The sequence below is a fragment of the Musa acuminata genome, chromosome BXJ3-2 (assembly GCF_036884655.1).
Source record: "Musa acuminata AAA Group cultivar baxijiao chromosome BXJ3-2, Cavendish_Baxijiao_AAA, whole genome shotgun sequence".
Taxonomy (NCBI): domain Eukaryota; kingdom Viridiplantae; phylum Streptophyta; class Magnoliopsida; order Zingiberales; family Musaceae; genus Musa; species Musa acuminata.
In genome coordinates this window covers 24,423,509-24,440,805 of record NC_088350.1, presented here as the reverse complement: position 1 = coordinate 24,440,805, position 17,297 = coordinate 24,423,509, and the positions used below count along the sequence as shown (strand labels likewise).

At 44.1% G+C, this 17,297-nt stretch overlaps 3 protein-coding genes across 8 annotated transcripts; all 3 read left to right on the top strand.

Moving 5' to 3' along the window:
• The first annotated feature begins 529 nt into the window (after positions 1 to 529).
• On the top strand, positions 530 to 5,764 carry LOC135631958 (brassinosteroid LRR receptor kinase BRL1-like). 2 transcript variants are annotated; one of them, XM_065140133.1, is made up of 3 exons: positions 530 to 1,447; positions 1,563 to 1,639; positions 1,727 to 5,764. In XM_065140133.1, exon 3 carries the CDS (start codon positions 1,844 to 1,846, stop codon positions 5,384 to 5,386), a length of 3,543 nt encoding a protein of 1,180 aa, XP_064996205.1. In that variant the 5' UTR covers positions 530 to 1,447; positions 1,563 to 1,639; positions 1,727 to 1,843; the 3' UTR covers positions 5,387 to 5,764. The 2 variants fall into 2 exon arrangements, with proteins under 2 accessions (XP_064996205.1, XP_064996206.1); XM_065140134.1 differs by having other exon boundaries at positions 1,547 to 1,639.
• A 1,555-nt stretch (positions 5,765 to 7,319) lies between these two features.
• LOC135586875 (APO protein 1, chloroplastic-like) lies at positions 7,320 to 10,662 on the top strand. Its single transcript, XM_065140144.1, has 3 exons — positions 7,320 to 7,646; positions 8,719 to 9,020; positions 9,559 to 10,662. The coding sequence occupies exons 1-3, from the start codon at positions 7,404 to 7,406 to the stop codon at positions 10,394 to 10,396; spliced, it is 1,383 nt and encodes a 460-aa protein (XP_064996216.1). The 5' UTR covers positions 7,320 to 7,403; the 3' UTR covers positions 10,397 to 10,662.
• A 109-nt stretch (positions 10,663 to 10,771) lies between these two features.
• Positions 10,772 to 15,884, top strand: LOC135581917 (E3 ubiquitin-protein ligase WAV3-like). Of its 5 annotated transcripts, none has more exons than XM_065140141.1 (6): positions 10,772 to 10,903; positions 11,491 to 11,545; positions 11,627 to 11,743; positions 12,184 to 12,425; positions 13,443 to 13,523; positions 14,316 to 15,884. In XM_065140141.1, exons 4-6 carry the CDS (start codon positions 12,327 to 12,329, stop codon positions 15,645 to 15,647), a joined length of 1,512 nt encoding a protein of 503 aa, XP_064996213.1. In that variant the 5' UTR covers positions 10,772 to 10,903; positions 11,491 to 11,545; positions 11,627 to 11,743; positions 12,184 to 12,326; the 3' UTR covers positions 15,648 to 15,884. The 5 variants fall into 5 exon arrangements, with proteins under 5 accessions (XP_064996213.1, XP_064996212.1, XP_064996211.1 ...); XM_065140140.1 differs by having other exon boundaries at positions 12,181 to 12,425; XM_065140139.1 differs by having other exon boundaries at positions 11,662 to 12,425.
• Positions 15,885 to 17,297: the final 1,413 nt, after the last annotated feature.

Here is a 17,297-nt window from a genome sequence, read left to right as displayed (position 1 = left end):
TACTTTTCCCAAACTAGCCCCCATCCGCTCCCAACAACTACAAGACTGCCACTGTGCATTTGTGCGGTAAGGAATTGGTGCGTTCTCCAGTTAGATGATGAATCCAATGGTGATGACTGTGGAGGATCTGTTCATGTCCTTATCACACATGCATTCAACAAAGGATGCCTTGGCCTGACTTCTTTTTGTTCTCTTGCAGTGAAAATTACGTGCTACGTGCCACCAGGCTCCATTGATTAGAAGATCCAAAGTACAGGTTCCATTGATTAGAAGATATCTAGTTTGCCATGATCATGCGTCAGTGAAGGACAGGGAGTGAGCTGCAAGTACAAGCAAGCAGCTGCGCCACATGCTCTGAATCATGGAACAGAACGCAACTTGTGAATTCATGAAGAATGATCAGATAATATAATAACAAGGCAAGTCTGCCATATGTCATTTGCTTTTCCTTTACCCCCTTTGCATGGAGCTGCCTCCTGATTTAACGGGCAATAAGGCTAGTCTACTTCTTGAAACCTTCGATTCTGCAGGGTGAGCGGAGAAGAGCAAACTGGAGGTTTCAGATGATGAGAAGCTTTATTGGAAAGGAAGTATTGTCTGGAAATTTCTGGCTGAGTATGTCATGATGATGTGTTTTGTCTGTATTGGAGGAGACCCATTTGGAATCATGCACAACAGGGGCACCTCTACAGTGCCGGATTCCGGTGGTCATCTTAAACTTAGCCCCTTCAAGGAGGTCATCCTCCTCCCCCCTCATCTTCCATTCACTGCATGCACTGACAACATGGCTTCTGGTGAACTGTACTTGATCTTGACACCTCCTCCACCATACACGTGAATTGCCTGTTCTGCTCGGCTGCAGATTCAAACTCGTTCCCGAACAAGAAGATGTTGGCCTACCACCATCATAGAAATCCTGCAGAATATAGATGAGCAAGGAGAATGTGGAAGCACAGAGGGGTAGGGGAGGAGCTGCGGGAGAAGAGAGTTAAGGGGTTAGTTTATTTTTTGGGAAAGAGGGGATGCCAAAAAGGGGGACTCGTGAGCATCAAATCCCGAGTTTGACTGACTCGGCAATGGAGAGACAGTAAGGAGAAAAAGGAGGAAAAGAAAGAAAAGGTTTTGCTTTGTTAAATCTTTGGTAATCGAACTATTACTTTCCTTCTTACGAGTGAAGATGGAAGCAGACAAACCCTCCAAAGCACCATTAGATTAATTAATTAGGCGCTAAATGTTTCTCCTTTGCCTCCTCGCCTTTTCTTCCGCCTTGGCTGGTGTCTTCGCTTCTCCTTCCCCTCCTCCTCCTCTTGCCACAAACCTCTTCTCTCACTAAATCCTGCCTGAATCCGTTTCTCTGCAACCATCAAAATCCTTTTCTGGTTGGTTCTGGTTGCCCTAGCCATTTCTTTGTAGGATCGTTCGAGATCGATGCCTACACCTCGTGAGGGTCAGTTTTCGCTTCAAAGATGCCATTTTTCTTCAGTCTCATTTTCTTCCAGAATTTGATTCTTTTCTTTTTCTTGGTTTTATTGGGGTTTATCTACAGATTCTTGATTTTTCAGGTGCCGGGGATCTTGGGGTGATCTCAAAATCTGATCTTTCTTCTGCGCCGTCGGCGGCTCGATGAAGGCCTTCATCGGTAAGTCGGTGATTCTTCTTCTACTGTTCTTCTTCTACTTTACAAATGGCAGCAGAGTCGTAAGATTTCCTCTTTTGGAGCTCGCAGAGGTTTCTGTTTACGTTGCCAGCGGTCCTCAGATGTGAAGGCTCGCGAAGCCGAGGAGGAAGAGGAGCAACGATTCTAAAAAGGAGTCTTCTGTGTTCCCTCCCACAGTCTCGAGCAATGGAAAGCGACAGCTTCGCCTTCCTCTTCCTCTTCTTGATAACCTTAACTGCTTTCCCTTCGTCCATGGCGGCACCTGAGGAGGTCTCTGCTTTGATCCGATTCAAGCGCTCGTCAGTTGACTCCGATCCGAAGGGCTTCCTGCAGAACTGGACGGTTGATGGTTCTGATTCCGGCAGCAGCCGGTGTTCGTGGACCGGCGTCGTGTGCTCGGCAGCCGACGGCCGGGTTCGCAGCTTAAATCTCAGCAACATGGGCCTCACTGGCCGCCTTAACCTCGAGCATCTCATGGCGCTTCCGAGCCTCCGCTATCTCAATCTCCGCGGGAACTCCTTTTACGGCAACCTCTCGTACAGCAGCACGGCATCGTCACTTCCCTGCGGCTTCGAGACGGTGGACTTATCGTCGAACACTTTCAACGAGACCATTCCCTCCAAGTTCTTGTCCTCCTGTCCGCGCCTGGTTTCTCTCAACCTGTCGAGGAACTCGATCCATGGCGGGATCTTTCCATTCGAGGCTTCCATACGGGAGCTCGATCTGTCTCGCAACCGAATCTCCGATTACGGGCTGCTCAACTACTCCCTCTCGAGCTGCAGCGGCCTCAGCTACCTCAACTTCTCCGACAACAAGCTCACCGGGAGGATGGGGGACGTGCCTACCTGCACGAACCTCACGTTCCTGGACCTCTCCTACAACAACCTCTCTGGGGATTTCTCGACCTTCGACTTGGGGACCTGCGGCAGTATGATGGTGCTGGACTTGTCCTACAATGGGCTCAATGGCACTGCGCTGCCCCTGAGCTTGGCCAGCTGCCGCAAGCTTGAGGAGCTCAACCTCTCGGGCAACAATTTCACTGGCGAGATCCCATCGTTCTGGCAGAACTTTGTGAGTTTGCAGCGTTTGTCATTGGCAAACAATCGGTTTTCTGGTGAAATCCCGCCTGAGTTGGGTCAAACATGTGGGACTCTGGTGGAGCTCAACCTCGCTGGCAATGGCCTCACCGGTGGCCTGCTGTCGACGTTTGTCTCATGCTCTTCGCTCCAAAGACTGGACCTCGGAAATAACCAGCTCTCAGGCGATTTCATCGAGCATATCATTAGTACTCTGCCTGCTCTGAGATATCTCCACCTCCCATTCAACAATATCAGTGGCCCCGTGCCGTTGACGGCACTGACCAGTTGTTCACTGCTGGAAGTTATTGATCTCGGCTCCAATGAGTTCACTGGTGAAATCCCCACTGGGCTATGCTCATCTCTTCCAAACCTTGAGAGGATCTTGTTGCCCAATAATTTTCTCTCAGGAGCAATGCCTCTTGATCTTGGTAATTGTACTAATCTTCGGTCCCTCGATCTTAGCTTCAATGAGCTGAACGGGCCGGTTCCCCCAGGGATCTGGTCGCTTCCGAAGCTTGTGGATTTGGTGATCTGGGCCAACAATCTCTCTGGTGAAATACCAGAAAGCCTCTGTTCAAACAGCACCAGCTTGGAGACGCTAATTCTCAGCTACAACATGCTCACCGGTAGCATTCCGTCGTCACTTACCAAGTGCGTGAATCTTGTATGGGTCTCGCTCTCTGGCAACCGCCTCACAGGAAGGATCCCCAGTCGTATTGGGAGGCTCCAGAGCCTTGCAATTCTCCAATTGGGTAACAACAATATCTCGGGGGAGATACCACCGGAGTTCGGCAGCTGTCAGAACCTCATATGGCTTGACCTTGCAAGCAATCGCCTTAGCGGCCCTATTCCTGGAACACTGGCATCACAAGCTGGGCTTATAGTCCCAGGCATTGTCTCCGGCAAGCAATTTGCATTCTTGAGAAACGAGGCTGGGAACATATGTCCAGGGGCCGGCGTGCTCTTCGAATTTGAGGATATCCGGCCCGAGAGATTGGCCAACTTCCCTTTGGTGCATTCTTGCCCTGCCACTAGAATTTACACTGGGACAACAGTCTATTCTTTTCCGGGCAATGGAAGTATGATCTACCTGGACCTCTCCTACAATTCGCTCTCAGGGACCATCCCAGAGAACTTTGGGTCAATGGACTATCTCCAAGTTCTAAATTTGGGGCACAATGAGCTTACAGGGACCATACCTGAGACTTTTGGTGGCTTAAGAATGATCGGCGTGCTTGATCTCTCCCACAACCATCTCACTGGAAACATCCCTGGAGCGCTGGGCAGCCTCACATTCCTGAGTGACATGGATGTCTCAAACAACAATCTCAGTGGACCGATTCCGACCACAGGCCAGCTTACAACATTTCCGCCAACACGCTATGAGAACAATTCTGGCCTTTGTGCCCTTCCCTTGCCCCCCTGTGGAGCCAAAGCCAGCAACCATGACTTCTATTATGATTCTGGTGGGAGGAGATTCTTTGGTTGGAGCATTCTTATCGGCATTGTGTTTTCTGTGCTCATTGTATTCTTACTCTTGCTCGCCCTCTACAAGATGAAAAAGCACCAGAAGACTGACGAGTTGAGAGTTGGTTATGTTGAGAGTCTCCCCACCTCTGGTACCACTAGTTGGAAGCTGTCTGGTGTTCTCGAGCCTCTCAGCATCAATGTTGCCACTTTCGAGAAGCCTTTAAGGAAGCTTACTTTTGCCCACCTCCTCGAGGCCACCAATGGCTTCAGTGCTGACAGTTTAATCGGTTCTGGTGGGTTTGGAGAAGTCTATAAGGCTCGACTCAAGGATGGAAGTGTTGTTGCAATCAAGAAGCTGATACATGTCACCGGCCAGGGGGATCGGGAGTTCACTGCTGAGATGGAGACTATTGGCAAAATTAAGCACCGAAATCTTGTACCTCTGCTGGGCTATTGCAAGATTGGCGAAGAGAGGCTTTTGGTTTATGAGTACATGAAGTTTGGAAGCTTAGATATGGTTCTCCATGACAAGAGCAAGGGTGGAGCCACCAAGCTGGATTGGGGAGGAAGGAAAAAGATTGCAATTGGGTCAGCAAGGGGGCTTGCTTTTCTTCACCACAGTTGCGTACCTCATATCATACACAGGGACATGAAGTCCAGCAATGTGCTATTAGATGAGAACTTGGAAGCCCGGGTATCAGATTTTGGAATGGCGAGACTTATGAATGCTCTTGACACCCATCTCAGCGTGAGCACTCTTGTTGGTACACCAGGCTATGTGCCACCTGAATACTACCAGAGTTTTAGATGCACGACAAAGGGGGACGTGTATAGCTACGGAGTGGTGCTTTTGGAGCTCTTGTCGGGGAAGAAACCTATCGACCCATTGGAGTTTGGTGACAACAACCTTGTTGGCTGGGCTAAGCAATTGGTGAAGGAGAACAGATGCAGTGAGATTTTTGATCCAGATTTGATGGGGAAGAAGTTAGGGGATGCCGAACTCTACCAGTATTTGAAGATTGCCTTTGAGTGTTTGGACGATCAACCACTTCATAGGCCAACTATGATTCAAGTCATGGCAATGTTTAAAGAGCTTCAGGTTGACACCGATAGTGATTTCCTTGATACGTATTCCATCGGACGAGCCATCATTGATGAATCAAGAGAAAAAGCACCTTAATCTCTTCCAGGGTCACACAGCTGCAAATTTTGTTTCAACAAAGATGGGGTGGTGACCATCTATGACATCTATGATCATCGCAGCAGCCCTTTATATCACACCTGCAGCATTTTAATTACTGTAAATATGACAAGAATGTTCCATTAGGCAGAAAGAGAAACGCATAAATCATATAGCCTTGTTTTTCATTGGGAGGAAGGGAAGAAAGGAGATGTAACCTAAGGTCATTGCGGAGCTCAGGCCGGTATACTTCTCTATTCCTGTCATAATGTATCAAACCACAGTTTTCTGTTCATCATTTACATTTTTGCAATTGGATTCATGGCACTGAACAGGTATAGCATTTGTATACATGTTTGGTTATGTGGTTTTCTTGTATGACTTCTCGTGCTGTCGATAATGCCAGATCTTAGTATGGCTCCTAAATGTGAGATTTCTGTCACCAGACTTAGTGTTGACAGATTCACTGCTCTTCTATTTTCTCTGAGCTTGGGAGGTCAATGGCAGCAGCCCCTGTGAAAGATCTTATCCACAAGGTTTGATCTGTTTCTTAGTTTCCACCTAGGCATGAACGTATCAAATCTGTGAATCAATTGAAACATGTGCTAAGCTATGGACAAAAGTATGTATGTATGTATATATATATATATATATATACATATGTATGTGTATGTGTATGTGTATGTGTATGTGTATGTGTATGTGTATGTATGTATGTATGTACATATATATATATTTACATATATATATACATACATATATGTATATATATATATATGTATATATATATATATATATGTATATATATATATATGTATGTATATTTTTATATATATATGTATGTATATTTATATATATGTATATATATATATATGTATACATATATATATATGTATACATATATATATATGTATACATATATATATATGTATACATATATATATATATACATATATATGTATGTATGTATGTGTGTGTGTAAGAAAAAAGTTGATCATTTTATCCGTTTTTTCTCCGGACCTATCATTGACCCCGTTGGCTCTATCGTTGCACACCTGCGCTCCTTTGTTCCTTCCTCCTCCCCTACAATCGATGGTAAGGGCATATGGGCTATCTCCCCTCATTCTTTACTTGTGGTTGACAACACAAAGAGAGCCCATGGATAATAAACAAGGATGATAATTGTGCATGATTTGCCCCCTCTCCTTTCTCACTCATGGTCAACAATGAAGTCACCCCTTGTCCCCAATGACCAACGACAAGAGTGCACGATTGTCCCTTCTTCTTTCTCGCCCATGAGCGACGACGCAAAGAGGGCCTATAACCGATAGTGAAGGCCCCCCCCCCCCCTTCTTGCGATCAAAGACAAGGGCATGCAGTTGTCCCCTCTCTTTCATTACCGGTAATCAATGGTGCGAGAGGGGCTTGCAACTGATGACAAAGGGTGTGTGGCCACCACCTCTCCTTCCCCTCTTGCAGTTAATAGTGTGCTCCTTTCCTTCCTCCCCTACAACTGATGATGAGAGCTACGAGTGAGGGGAGGGGGTGGGTTTACAACTGATGGCAAGCCATAGCGTGAAGGTCGCAAGTGATTGTTAAAAAAAGTCTAGTTTTAAGTATCATTTTGGAAAAAAAAAAGAGTATCGTTTCAAAATATTTTCAAAAGTTCTAAAATATTTTCAAAAATACAAACGCTCTGTAGGAAATTTTAAAAGGCGATGATCATTCAAAATTTTTTTTTTGAGAATTTACCCCATATATATAAAATCTAATTTTTAACAGAAATATATATATATATATATATATATATACTTTTATTTTTATTTTTATTTTTTTTTGTTTTGTTAATCTTGAGACAAAAATACTGCCGCAGGCTTTCGTTGGTTATTTTGTCGTTAGGTGATTTAGAAGGCATTGGTCGTAACTTGGCCAATGCATAAGATTAAAGTCACCCGTCCCTCTGCTCCACCCCTCGAAGAGCCAGGAGTTTGCGGCAGAAGAGAAGAGGTGGCGATCGATGGCGGTGATGTTGGGGATCGCCATAGTGCCGCGACCCTCCAAATGCCTATTCGTCCACCCGCCCCTATCTTCTAACTCCGATTGGACACCTACTGCGACGCCCTTCCTACTCAGGCCTTCCAATCCCAGCTTCTCCTCCTCTTCCTTCCCCATCTCTGTCGCGCGGCGGTTCGACGCCTCCCCCAAGACGGTCTCCGGCTCCAGGACCTGGCAGCCGCGCCCCCATCCCGATGCTAATAGGGTAAGTTGTTCGGCTCTCTGCCGTTGTGATTTGTGCGTTCCTCGATTCTTTAGGGTTATTCTTCCTATTATTTTGGGTGACTCGAATGGAATTTGGGTCAGTATGTAGGTGAATTGGACGAAATACTGCGTTAGCGTAGAAAAGATTGCAACTTTTAGGGTTCTTTATTGTTCGTGGAAGATTTTCCTTCTACCTTTTGGAGTTGGCGTCACTTAAGTTTGGTCGTATGTATCTGGTCTTTGAGGATACCTGATTATTATCGACAAGGATAAATCGATCCCTTCTCACTATTGGCAAACCAATATTGGACTTGATATGGTCGATGCTATCACAACAGGAAGACAACAGAAAATCTTCTTTTTGCTGAACCAATCAATATTTTTCATGCCCGACATTAATATTATAGGATGATATCTAATCTGTTTATCAAACTTAAACGTGATAGAAGAGGTTGACATCTGGTTAGGCCATCACCTTCGGAGGCACAGGAAAAATGAGCTTAAACAACTGGCAAAAACCCTAGGTGATCCATAAACCTTTGAAAAAGGAACTATTGAAACAAAAAAGCTTATCAATGAGTTGCTAGTTTGGCTATATTTTTAACTTCTCTGTGGACAGAGGAAGTAACTAAATATTTTTTATGCTGATTAAGAGTGATAATCGTAGTTCATGATTATGTTTTCTGATGGGCTTGACCTTATGCAGTACATCCTGGTGCAAAATATTCTTCATCAGACAGTAAAAGCATATAAAGCTTCAAGGTTAGTTACCTGCTGTAGCTATGTGCTGAATAAATTTCTGATAACTTCCAAGTGAAACTGGAGCTAGCAGAGTGAAGATGTCTGTCCATAGATGTTGCACATGGATATAGTTCAAATTTATTAGGAGTAACTTGGCTCAGATTTATGAATGGGGTAGATTTTGAGTATGGGAATAATCTTAACTTGGTTGGTATGTTTTTGTGTATATCATATTAGCCCCTATTTGTTTGAACTTTTGCTGATTGCATTTGAATGTAACATATTCAAAAAGTTTAAGAAGAATAACAAGGACTTTGGTTTGTGTTCCTCAGGAATTGTACCATCTTTCCGACAAGAAGATGTATAAACGCCATAAACAAAATGTTGATCTCCCTTCCATACTGCCAAAGAACAAAAAGAAACCCTACCCCATCCCAATACAAAAGATGCAACGGGCAGCTAGGCGAGATAAGAGACTTGCAGAAATGGGAATCGAGAAACCTCTTGAGCCCCCCAAAAATGGTCTATTGGTTCCTGAACTTATTCCTGTAGCTTATGAGGTGTTGGACCATTGGAAGGTGTTGATCAAAGGCCTCTCACAGCTAATGAATGTGGTTACAGTATATGGTTGTAGGTAAGTTGAAGAAAAGTTGTGGCCTCTCTTTTCTATGTTATCCCTGATGATTGAGCATATTTACTCCATCCCCTCTCTATTTTCTCATGCAGTGCTATATTCTTTTCACAATTCAATAGCATCCCTTGAAAGAAACTTGTGTTCTGGATAAACTGCCTGAAAAAATTATCAAGCTAGACTAAAGCTTTTGCTGCATTAATTAGGCATCTCAAATTCATTTATGTATAAGATTGATGCCCATTTCAAAATTTATTTCTAGTATTTCTTTTTGTTTGAGACAGTGTTACACACATTCTCATACTGTTTATTTATCGCATTTTCTCCGTATATGGTTAATGTTAGGGGTTTTAAAGCACCTAATTATGATAAATGAACTATGTAAACAGTATGGAAGCATAGAAATAAATTAGTCATTTTCTTTAGTACCTGTCAATTATTTAAGATGTGAAACTCAAATACCTTACTTTCATCTCGCATGAATTTCTGTTTATAGCTTTCACTGTCCATGATTGAACTCATTTTTGACTTTCCACCTCAGCAAATGTCCTGAAGTCCATGTTGGTCCAGTTGGCCACCAGATTCAAGACTGTCATGGCACTGGAAGTGAGCAGCGGAGAAGCTACCACAGTTGGGTTAAAGGTTCCATTAATGATGTTCTCATCCCTATTGAATCATACCACCTCTTTGATCCCTTTGGTCGACGCATCAAGCATGAGACTCGGTTTGACTACGATAGAATCCCTGCAGTTGTAGAGCTATGTATTCAGGCAGGTGTCGATTTTCCTGAATACCCTTCGCGCAGAAGGACTTCTCCGATCCGAATGCTTGGGAAAAAAGTGATCGACAGAGGTGGATATGTGGAGGAACCAAAGCCACGCCTCTCGGAAAATTGCATGTCACTCCTTGCAGAGCTGGACACCTATGGAGCCCAATTTGAGCAACCGCCATTGTCAGCATCCGATACAAGAAGGCTTGCTGAAAGGACTTTGAAAGCATACAGCAGTGTGAGACGTGGTGTGAGGCAGCTGATGAAGAAGTATTCAGTGAAAGCTTGTGGTTATTGTTCTGAGGTGCATGTAGGTCCATGGGGACATAATGCAAAGCTCTGTGGGGCCTTCAAGCACCAATGGAGGGATGGGAAGCACGGGTGGCAGGATGCGATATTGGATGAGGTGATCCCCCAAAATTATGTATGGCATTTACGTGATCCACATGGACCACCTTTGCAGACTGCTCTCAGAAGGTACCATGGTAAAGCTCCAGCGGTTGTAGAGGTGTGTGTACAAGCAGGGGCAGAAATTCCTGAGAGTTACAAACCTATGATGAGGCTGGACATCATAATTCCAGACACAGAAGAAGCCCGATTGGTAGCATAACTGGTTGAACTCAGGAATAATGTTCATCCATCATGATTTAACCTTCGTTTGGCTTTAGTGCACTCTTAACCTCTTGAGCTCAAAATATTTAAACCTAAATCCAATATTACTGTTTTTGCCTTTTTCCTGGTATACTTGGTCTAGATCTCGTGTTGTCAAAGTTGGTATGCATTGGATGGCAAAGTCATGAGTTTAACCCATGTACATTCCATATTGTAGATAGGAATCAAGGATAATATTCCTGTTTAAAGATGTGTTGGAGCTCATTCTTTTGTGTTGCTGTTGCTTTCTATTACAATTATGTCCATGTCGATTGTAGTTATTACTTGACAGATTTTCCTACATGTTTTAGCTAGGGAGGTCTGCAGGCCTCATGCTTGGATCTCAGATGCTACTCAACATGATTTTGCAGATGTAAAGTGCCTTTTGATCTTTCCATCATGGACTATGCTGGCATATTGGAGTTCATTTATCTATCAAGTTCATGACAAACTTAGTTTGTTCTCTGTAAGTACTTCATCCCCTTCGTGCATACACTTCTTTAATGTTCTTCAAAATTTTGAGAACATGCACAATCACAGAACTTCAGTCACATGAATTATAACTAAGCAAAAAAGGATACTAATAGGTTTACCAGCAGACTTTCATTTGGCAATAGTATTCGGTACATAGAAAAGTGACAGAAAGATGTAAACTTATGGAAACACTGGATTGGATTCTTTTGGGGGCTGTGAAGAGCTTTGTGAAAAGCCACAGCTACAATGAATGATTGAAATTTTAGGGTTAGGATGTCCTGCATAAAAAGAAGCTGATTGTTTAAAGACCTTTTCTTTTGCTTCTCCGGATGACCAAAGACAAATTAGTTAATGAGGCTTACACCATCATCCAAGGTAAAGCTCATACTCTGTTAACTGTATGGAAATGTTTACGGAACATTATGTTCTTTCTGTAGACTGCATTGAAGAGTTATATGACACTTTCTTTCTCTCTTTGTTGACAAACAATAATCATAATGGCTGCTATCAACTTTGCTTACAGTGCATTTCATGTTGGTATATAATGCAAATTATAGTTATCTCGTTAACTCTATACAGAAAAAAGAGAATGATAAGGAGTCTGGTTAATTGTGTTCATCGGCGTGAGGACGAGGTGATCACTTTTCTTTCTTCGTGTCTTCTTTCCCTTTATCTTTCTTTCCTTTTTGACTCTCCATAGCCCAACAAAGAGCAGACACAAAGATATGCTTGGCTATTTTTCCGGGGCAGAAGATAGCCGTGAGGTCTTCCCGAGGAAACGGCGAATCAAGGAAGCGATTTGAAGTGTGCGGAAACTAATTCGAAGGCGAAGGTGACTACAAAAGCCTTTTCTTTTATCTCCTTCAACATCTAGTGGTTTGTGTACTCAAGACCAATCACTTCAAAAATTGGAGTTCTTCACTTATGTTGCATACGGAAGAAGACACAAATGGATGACGGCATTCCTGAAGGCAGCTTGCTAACTATGCACGCCATCGTGTTGCTTCAGGAAAGCAAATTCTTTTCTAGAATTGTTCTTCCATTTCCAGTGGTTGATTTGACTGCTTCTAATATGAGTCATAAGATTTCTGGACTTAGTCTAACCACTGCCCATCTAACTTCAGATTCTTGTCCTTTGTGCATCTGTTTCTGAACCACCACAGATAAAGCAGACTATGCTTGACCATCTTTGACTGTTAAGCCACCATTCTTAGGATGGATCACTGCATCTTATTGAACTAAACTGGCACTCTTCTCGGTGAAAAGCAGCAGAAGACAGAGCAAAAGTGGGGCCCCCATGTCTGCATGAATAAAGTAGAGAGAGAGACCAAACCAATAAGAAAACAGCAGCCGCAGCAGGAGAGGAGAATAGGAGCAGAGAAGAACGGAGAGTTTTTAGAGCGCATTAGATTACAATGGGTGGAGCATGTAGATGGAGGCGAGCAGTGAAGAGGATTGGATTCCCTTGCGCTTCCTTCTCCGAAGAGAGACTTACCTTTCGACGGACTAAAACTGTATGCTCTCTCTTCCAACGTTTCCTTCATATCTCCCTCATTCACTTCTCTGTTTCATCTTCATTTCCTCAGTCGATTGATCTCAGAAATAGCATTTCTTCTACTCTGCTGTGTGTTCCTTTCCGTCTTTTCCCCTCTCTTCTTTCATAATGCCGTCTTGGATTTCTATTTACTGAGTTCTACTTTGCTCCTCTTTCAAAAACAGTTTTTTGCAGCCTAAATATGCTGCATTACTCTTTACTCGGCTCTCTCCTAGAAATCTGGCTTTTCTTTGGTTTTCTCTACACAGTTTTCTCTATAAAAATCGGATTTTGGGTTTGGTTCTCAGTCCTCTCTATTTTTCTGAATTCCTCTCCGCCGAAGTATTGAAACAAGATCAAATTTTTATAAGTAGTATTCTTACATGTCTTCTTTCCAGAGGAATGTAGACTGCATTTCCCCTATTTTCTAACCAGATATAAACAAGTATTGATCTTTCCTCTCACCGGGTCTCCATTCGAAATTTTCCCGTAAAGCTAACTTGTTGCATTCGAATTGGTCATCTTTCCGCTTTAATTCTCTTCTCTATCTGAACTGAATATATTTATTGTTCTGTCCTGTAACAGATCCAATTAATAGTAACTGTACTGTATCCAGTAACCCAATAAATATTTTTTTTTCTCATTTCTTAATAAAATTTTTGATATTTGGAAGTTTGCTATTTTATATACATCGGCTGTCTCAATTTTCGTGCAACGATGAAAGGCTATCTTGATTTATTTTAAGAAAAAGGAGTGTGTCAGGAAAATTTTATCGTTTGTATACCCTTTTTTCTTAGTTTATTTTGGACTTTGAACTCATGCCATGATGCCAATATATTGTCTTCCTATCTCATGCTTATAAATTTGCATATATCATTTTATGTCTAATAATTGGGGTTCCTTAAAAAGAAATAAAAAGACAAAATCAAGAAAAATATTTCCTGCTATTTGTCTCCAACCTTTCTCTAGTGTTTTGAGTCTGTTCCCGTGAATCCAGATTTCTTGCTCTGCGACCAGCACCGGCAATGAAGGAAAAGGGGAAGAATCAGAGGAGCCAAAAGAAGCAACAGCTGCGAAGGTATGTAATCTTTTCTTCCTCTATTCAACTTCACCATCCTATTCCTATTTCTGTTATCAAAGAATCTAAGTATAGTATCCACCTTAATTTCTTTCTCAGTGGTTTCTGTAGCTATGAGCTCTTTTATCTCAAAATGACTTTTTCAATTTCATTAGCTCATTGATGTCCGAGAAGCATAAGAGTTTTTGTGATCTTAGAGCTGCTGCTTTGATTCAAACTTATCTTATCTAGACTTTCTGTTGTTTTTGCTGCTGCTGCAACAAATGTCAACACAAGAAGAAGAATCTAAAGCTCAACAACAGAAATGTGTTTCTTCTCTGGTAATTCTCTTGCAAGATTTATGATGTGAATGCGGGTTCCTCTGCGTGCTTCTGTCCATCGTTATGATATCATCATGCGGCATGCATAGGGTTACTCGCCAAAACCTCGCCCCTCTTGGAACCACCGTGACTGCTACAGGGGCTGGTGGCGGGACCCTATGTCCCGTTACTGGGTGTAGCAGGCTGTGTGCTCCGCGGCCGTAGGACAGTCGGGTTTGGCACCACCGATCGGATCGGACGGTGCAGATTTAACTATTGCAGGATGGTGGTCCGGTCGATCCCGTACTGGAGTTCGGCTGGACGGTTCCCATGAAAAGTCCCATCATGTGAATTCTTTTACTGCACCCTACTTTTTCACTTAATATCATATTAGTAAGGTTTTATCATCATATGTAAGTATTAGTGAGGATTAGAGTATACGTCAAATATCTTTGAAGGATCATATCACAATCAGATGATGTTCTAAATGCAGAGCTTATGTGCAATATGCTTGGAGCCGCTCAGCTTGGACGATGGCAGCAGCGACGCAATCTTCACGGCCCAATGCATGCACGCTTTCCACTTCGCGTGTATCGCGTCTAACGTCCGCCACGGCAGCATCACATGCCCCATCTGCCGCGCGCACTGGTCCCATCTCCCTCGCGATTCCACCGTGCTCGCCGCCGGCTGCAGCACCGACCCCGTCCTCCGCATCCTTGACGACTCCATCGCCTCCTCGCGCGTCAACCGCCTGTCCTTCCTCCGTTCCACTCGCTACAACGACGACGACCCGGTGGATCCTGACGCCCTGCACGTCCCTGGTCATCCCCGGCTCGGCCTCGCAGTCGTTCCCGCTCCGACGCCGGCGGGCGACCACCTCGCTCTCGGGCCTCCTCCATGCGCGCATCTGATGCCGTTGCACCACCGGTTTCAGCTCGCAAGCTCCCCCAGACTGGCGTTCCCGCAGCAGAATGCTTCACCATACGCGCAGAGGAGGGCTTACCTCACTGTGACTCTGTCCCCTCAGCAGCCGACGGACCTTGTCCTCGTTGCCAGCCCGAACGGGCCGCATCTGAGGCTGCTGAAGCAATCCATGGCGCTTGTGGTCTTCTGGCTGCGCCCCGTTGATCGGCTGGCCATCGTTACCTACTCCATCACCGCCACTCGAGCCTTCCCGCTGAGGCGGATGACATCGCAAGGGAAGCGGGCCGCTTTACAGGTCATCGATCGCCTGATCTACCTCGGCGAAGCTGAGCCTACAGAAGGGCTTCGGAAAGGAGTCAAGATACTGGAAGACCGGAGGCACCACAACCCACTGTCCTGCATCCTCCACCTCTCGGACCATCCGAGCCGAAGCTACGTGTGCAGGGACCTGCAGTTCCCCATCCCGGTTCACAGATTCCACATCGGCTTCGGGTTCGGGATGACAAGCGGCTTTGTGATGCATGAGTTCGAAGAGTTCTTGGCTAGATTGCTCGGAGGTGTGATCAGGGAGACCCAGCTGAGGATTGGAGACGGGGGAGGGTTGGTGAGGTTGGGGGAGCTGAGAGGTGGTGAAGAAAGGAGAATTCCCTTGGATTTGTTCGGCGATTGTGGGTTCCTCACTGTCGGCTACAGCTACATCGAAGGAGGGGCAGAGCAGAGGCTAAGAACCGGAGAAGTAGTGGTGGAGACCGGGGACGAGAGCAGAAGCGATGGACAATGCGAGGCTGGAGGCAGTGATTTCAGCCTCAGAGGAAGAAGCAGGTGCGTCGAAAGCTGGGATTACCTTGATCCACTCATGGCTCGACGATGGGCGAAGCACTTGCATGGCCACAAGGCGTGATGACGATTCCGCTGAGACTTCCTTGCAGCAGTTTGTGGAAGCTTTGGTAGCAGCAGGCGTACTGATGATGATGTCCGGATCTATATATAGATTGGATGCTTATCATTTCAAATCTGCATGCTTTTCTTGGTTTCAGTCATGAAATCACAATTCAGCAAAGAGTTCATACTGTCAACCATGGTGCTGAACTCCCCATTTGTAAGAAGATGCTTAGTTAGAATCATTTGTTTCTCATTAGTTTTACTAGTACCTACTCGTTGATCCATAATCCAATTTTTAAGGTTGAGATATCCGAATGTTACCTACTAAATGAGAATTGAGATCAGAAACTTTGAGCACAAATGGTTCATTTCTGAGTGCATCTGTGAATACCTTGGGCAACATATAATACTGGAATATGATCTTGAAATCTCTGTGCTTAAATCATGTCTGGCTGATGTTTGACAAACTTAGAAAGATTTACTCCACCTAATAAAAGTCAATCTTCTGCTGAAAACTTCATAGGGAAGATATATGAAGAGAATAATAGACTACTTGTTTCTTGCCCCAAATGAGCATATATGAAAGCATAAGTGTCACTAAGTTTGCCTTGGTTTTTAACCTTACCTACTAATGATTTAGGAATATGCTTAGTTCTAGAGACAAAAGTGCATAATGGAATTAAAGGTCTTCAATTATTCTAGGTGATGAGCACTAGTATTTTTCTTGTGATCATGAATATACTACAGAGCCTTGGATTGGTCCCAACCTGCTCTGCTAATGACTTGCTACCAGACTGCTAAAGAAAACTGTGGGAAAGGTACTATTATTAGCATGGTAGGTAGACTGCATACTTCTTGGCAGTTGAGTATGTATATTAGTCTAATTGAACTTTTTGATGGATAAGCATGACTTGGATTCAAGGACACCAGTGATGCAGATAATCTTGATGATAAGGTGAACAGGATAGGAACTATTTCTGGTTGCTGTACATCAAGATTTCCTCTTTCTTCCTTGTGTTCTGAGTAGAAATAAGGAATGGATTACCAATACATCCTATTCTAATGATTTAGCTTCTGATGTCACACTGTAATATGAGGTTTGCTGAGGAATATGTAGCTGTTCTTCAAAAGGTGAGTTAAGCTTGTGAAAGACTACAGCATATTTGTAGCTGTTCTTCAAAAGATGTAAAGCATCTTAAGCTTTACATCTTCTAAATAGATAAGGTGGACATGGGGAAAAGAATCGGATGCTGGTTTTGTACTCCATAACATGATTTCCATTTGCTGCCATCGAAAGCAAGGATGGAAGAAGCATCAAACTTGTGTCTCAACTTCTCTTATTCACAGTGAAAGAGCAAAAGCATGAAAGAAGAAGAAGAAGAAGAAATTGAGCAGATACATCGAATGCTAAAACAAATTAGCTCTTTCCTTATTACAGCTGCTGCATCGTACGTGATTGGGATCCTCCAAAAGAGACCAAATCAAGACAGATAGGTGCCGCAGACGCCGGCGCCACCGATGCAGCAGGCGCAGCGGCCACCTTTCTCCTCTAGGAGGACCAGCCGGCTGAGGCCGGACCGCTTCTTCGACTGCTCGCTTGGATGGTCGACGGATGAGAAGATGGTCATGGCGATGACGGAGAGCCAGATGATGATGGCGCAGAACACCA

Bases quoted from the DNA above. Each gene is read 5' to 3' on its own strand.
- LOC135631958 (XM_065140133.1), top strand. From the start codon at position 1,844: ATGGAAAGCGACAGCTTCGCCTTCCTCTTCCTCTTCTTGATAACCTTA.
- LOC135586875 (XM_065140144.1), top strand. From the start codon at position 7,404: ATGGCGGTGATGTTGGGGATCGCCATAGTGCCGCGACCCTCCAAATGC. The intron at 7,647-8,718 runs GTAAGTTGTTCG...TGTGTTCCTCAG, and splicing joins CCCATCCCGATGCTAATAGG to GAATTGTACCATCTTTCCGA. The intron at 9,021-9,558 runs GTAAGTTGAAGA...TTTCCACCTCAG, and splicing joins GTTACAGTATATGGTTGTAG to CAAATGTCCTGAAGTCCATG.
- LOC135581917 (XM_065140139.1), top strand. From the start codon at position 12,327: ATGGGTGGAGCATGTAGATGGAGGCGAGCAGTGAAGAGGATTGGATTC. The intron at 12,426-13,442 runs GTATGCTCTCTC...CCGTGAATCCAG, and splicing joins CCTTTCGACGGACTAAAACT to ATTTCTTGCTCTGCGACCAG. The intron at 13,524-14,315 runs GTATGTAATCTT...TTCTAAATGCAG, and splicing joins AAGAAGCAACAGCTGCGAAG to AGCTTATGTGCAATATGCTT.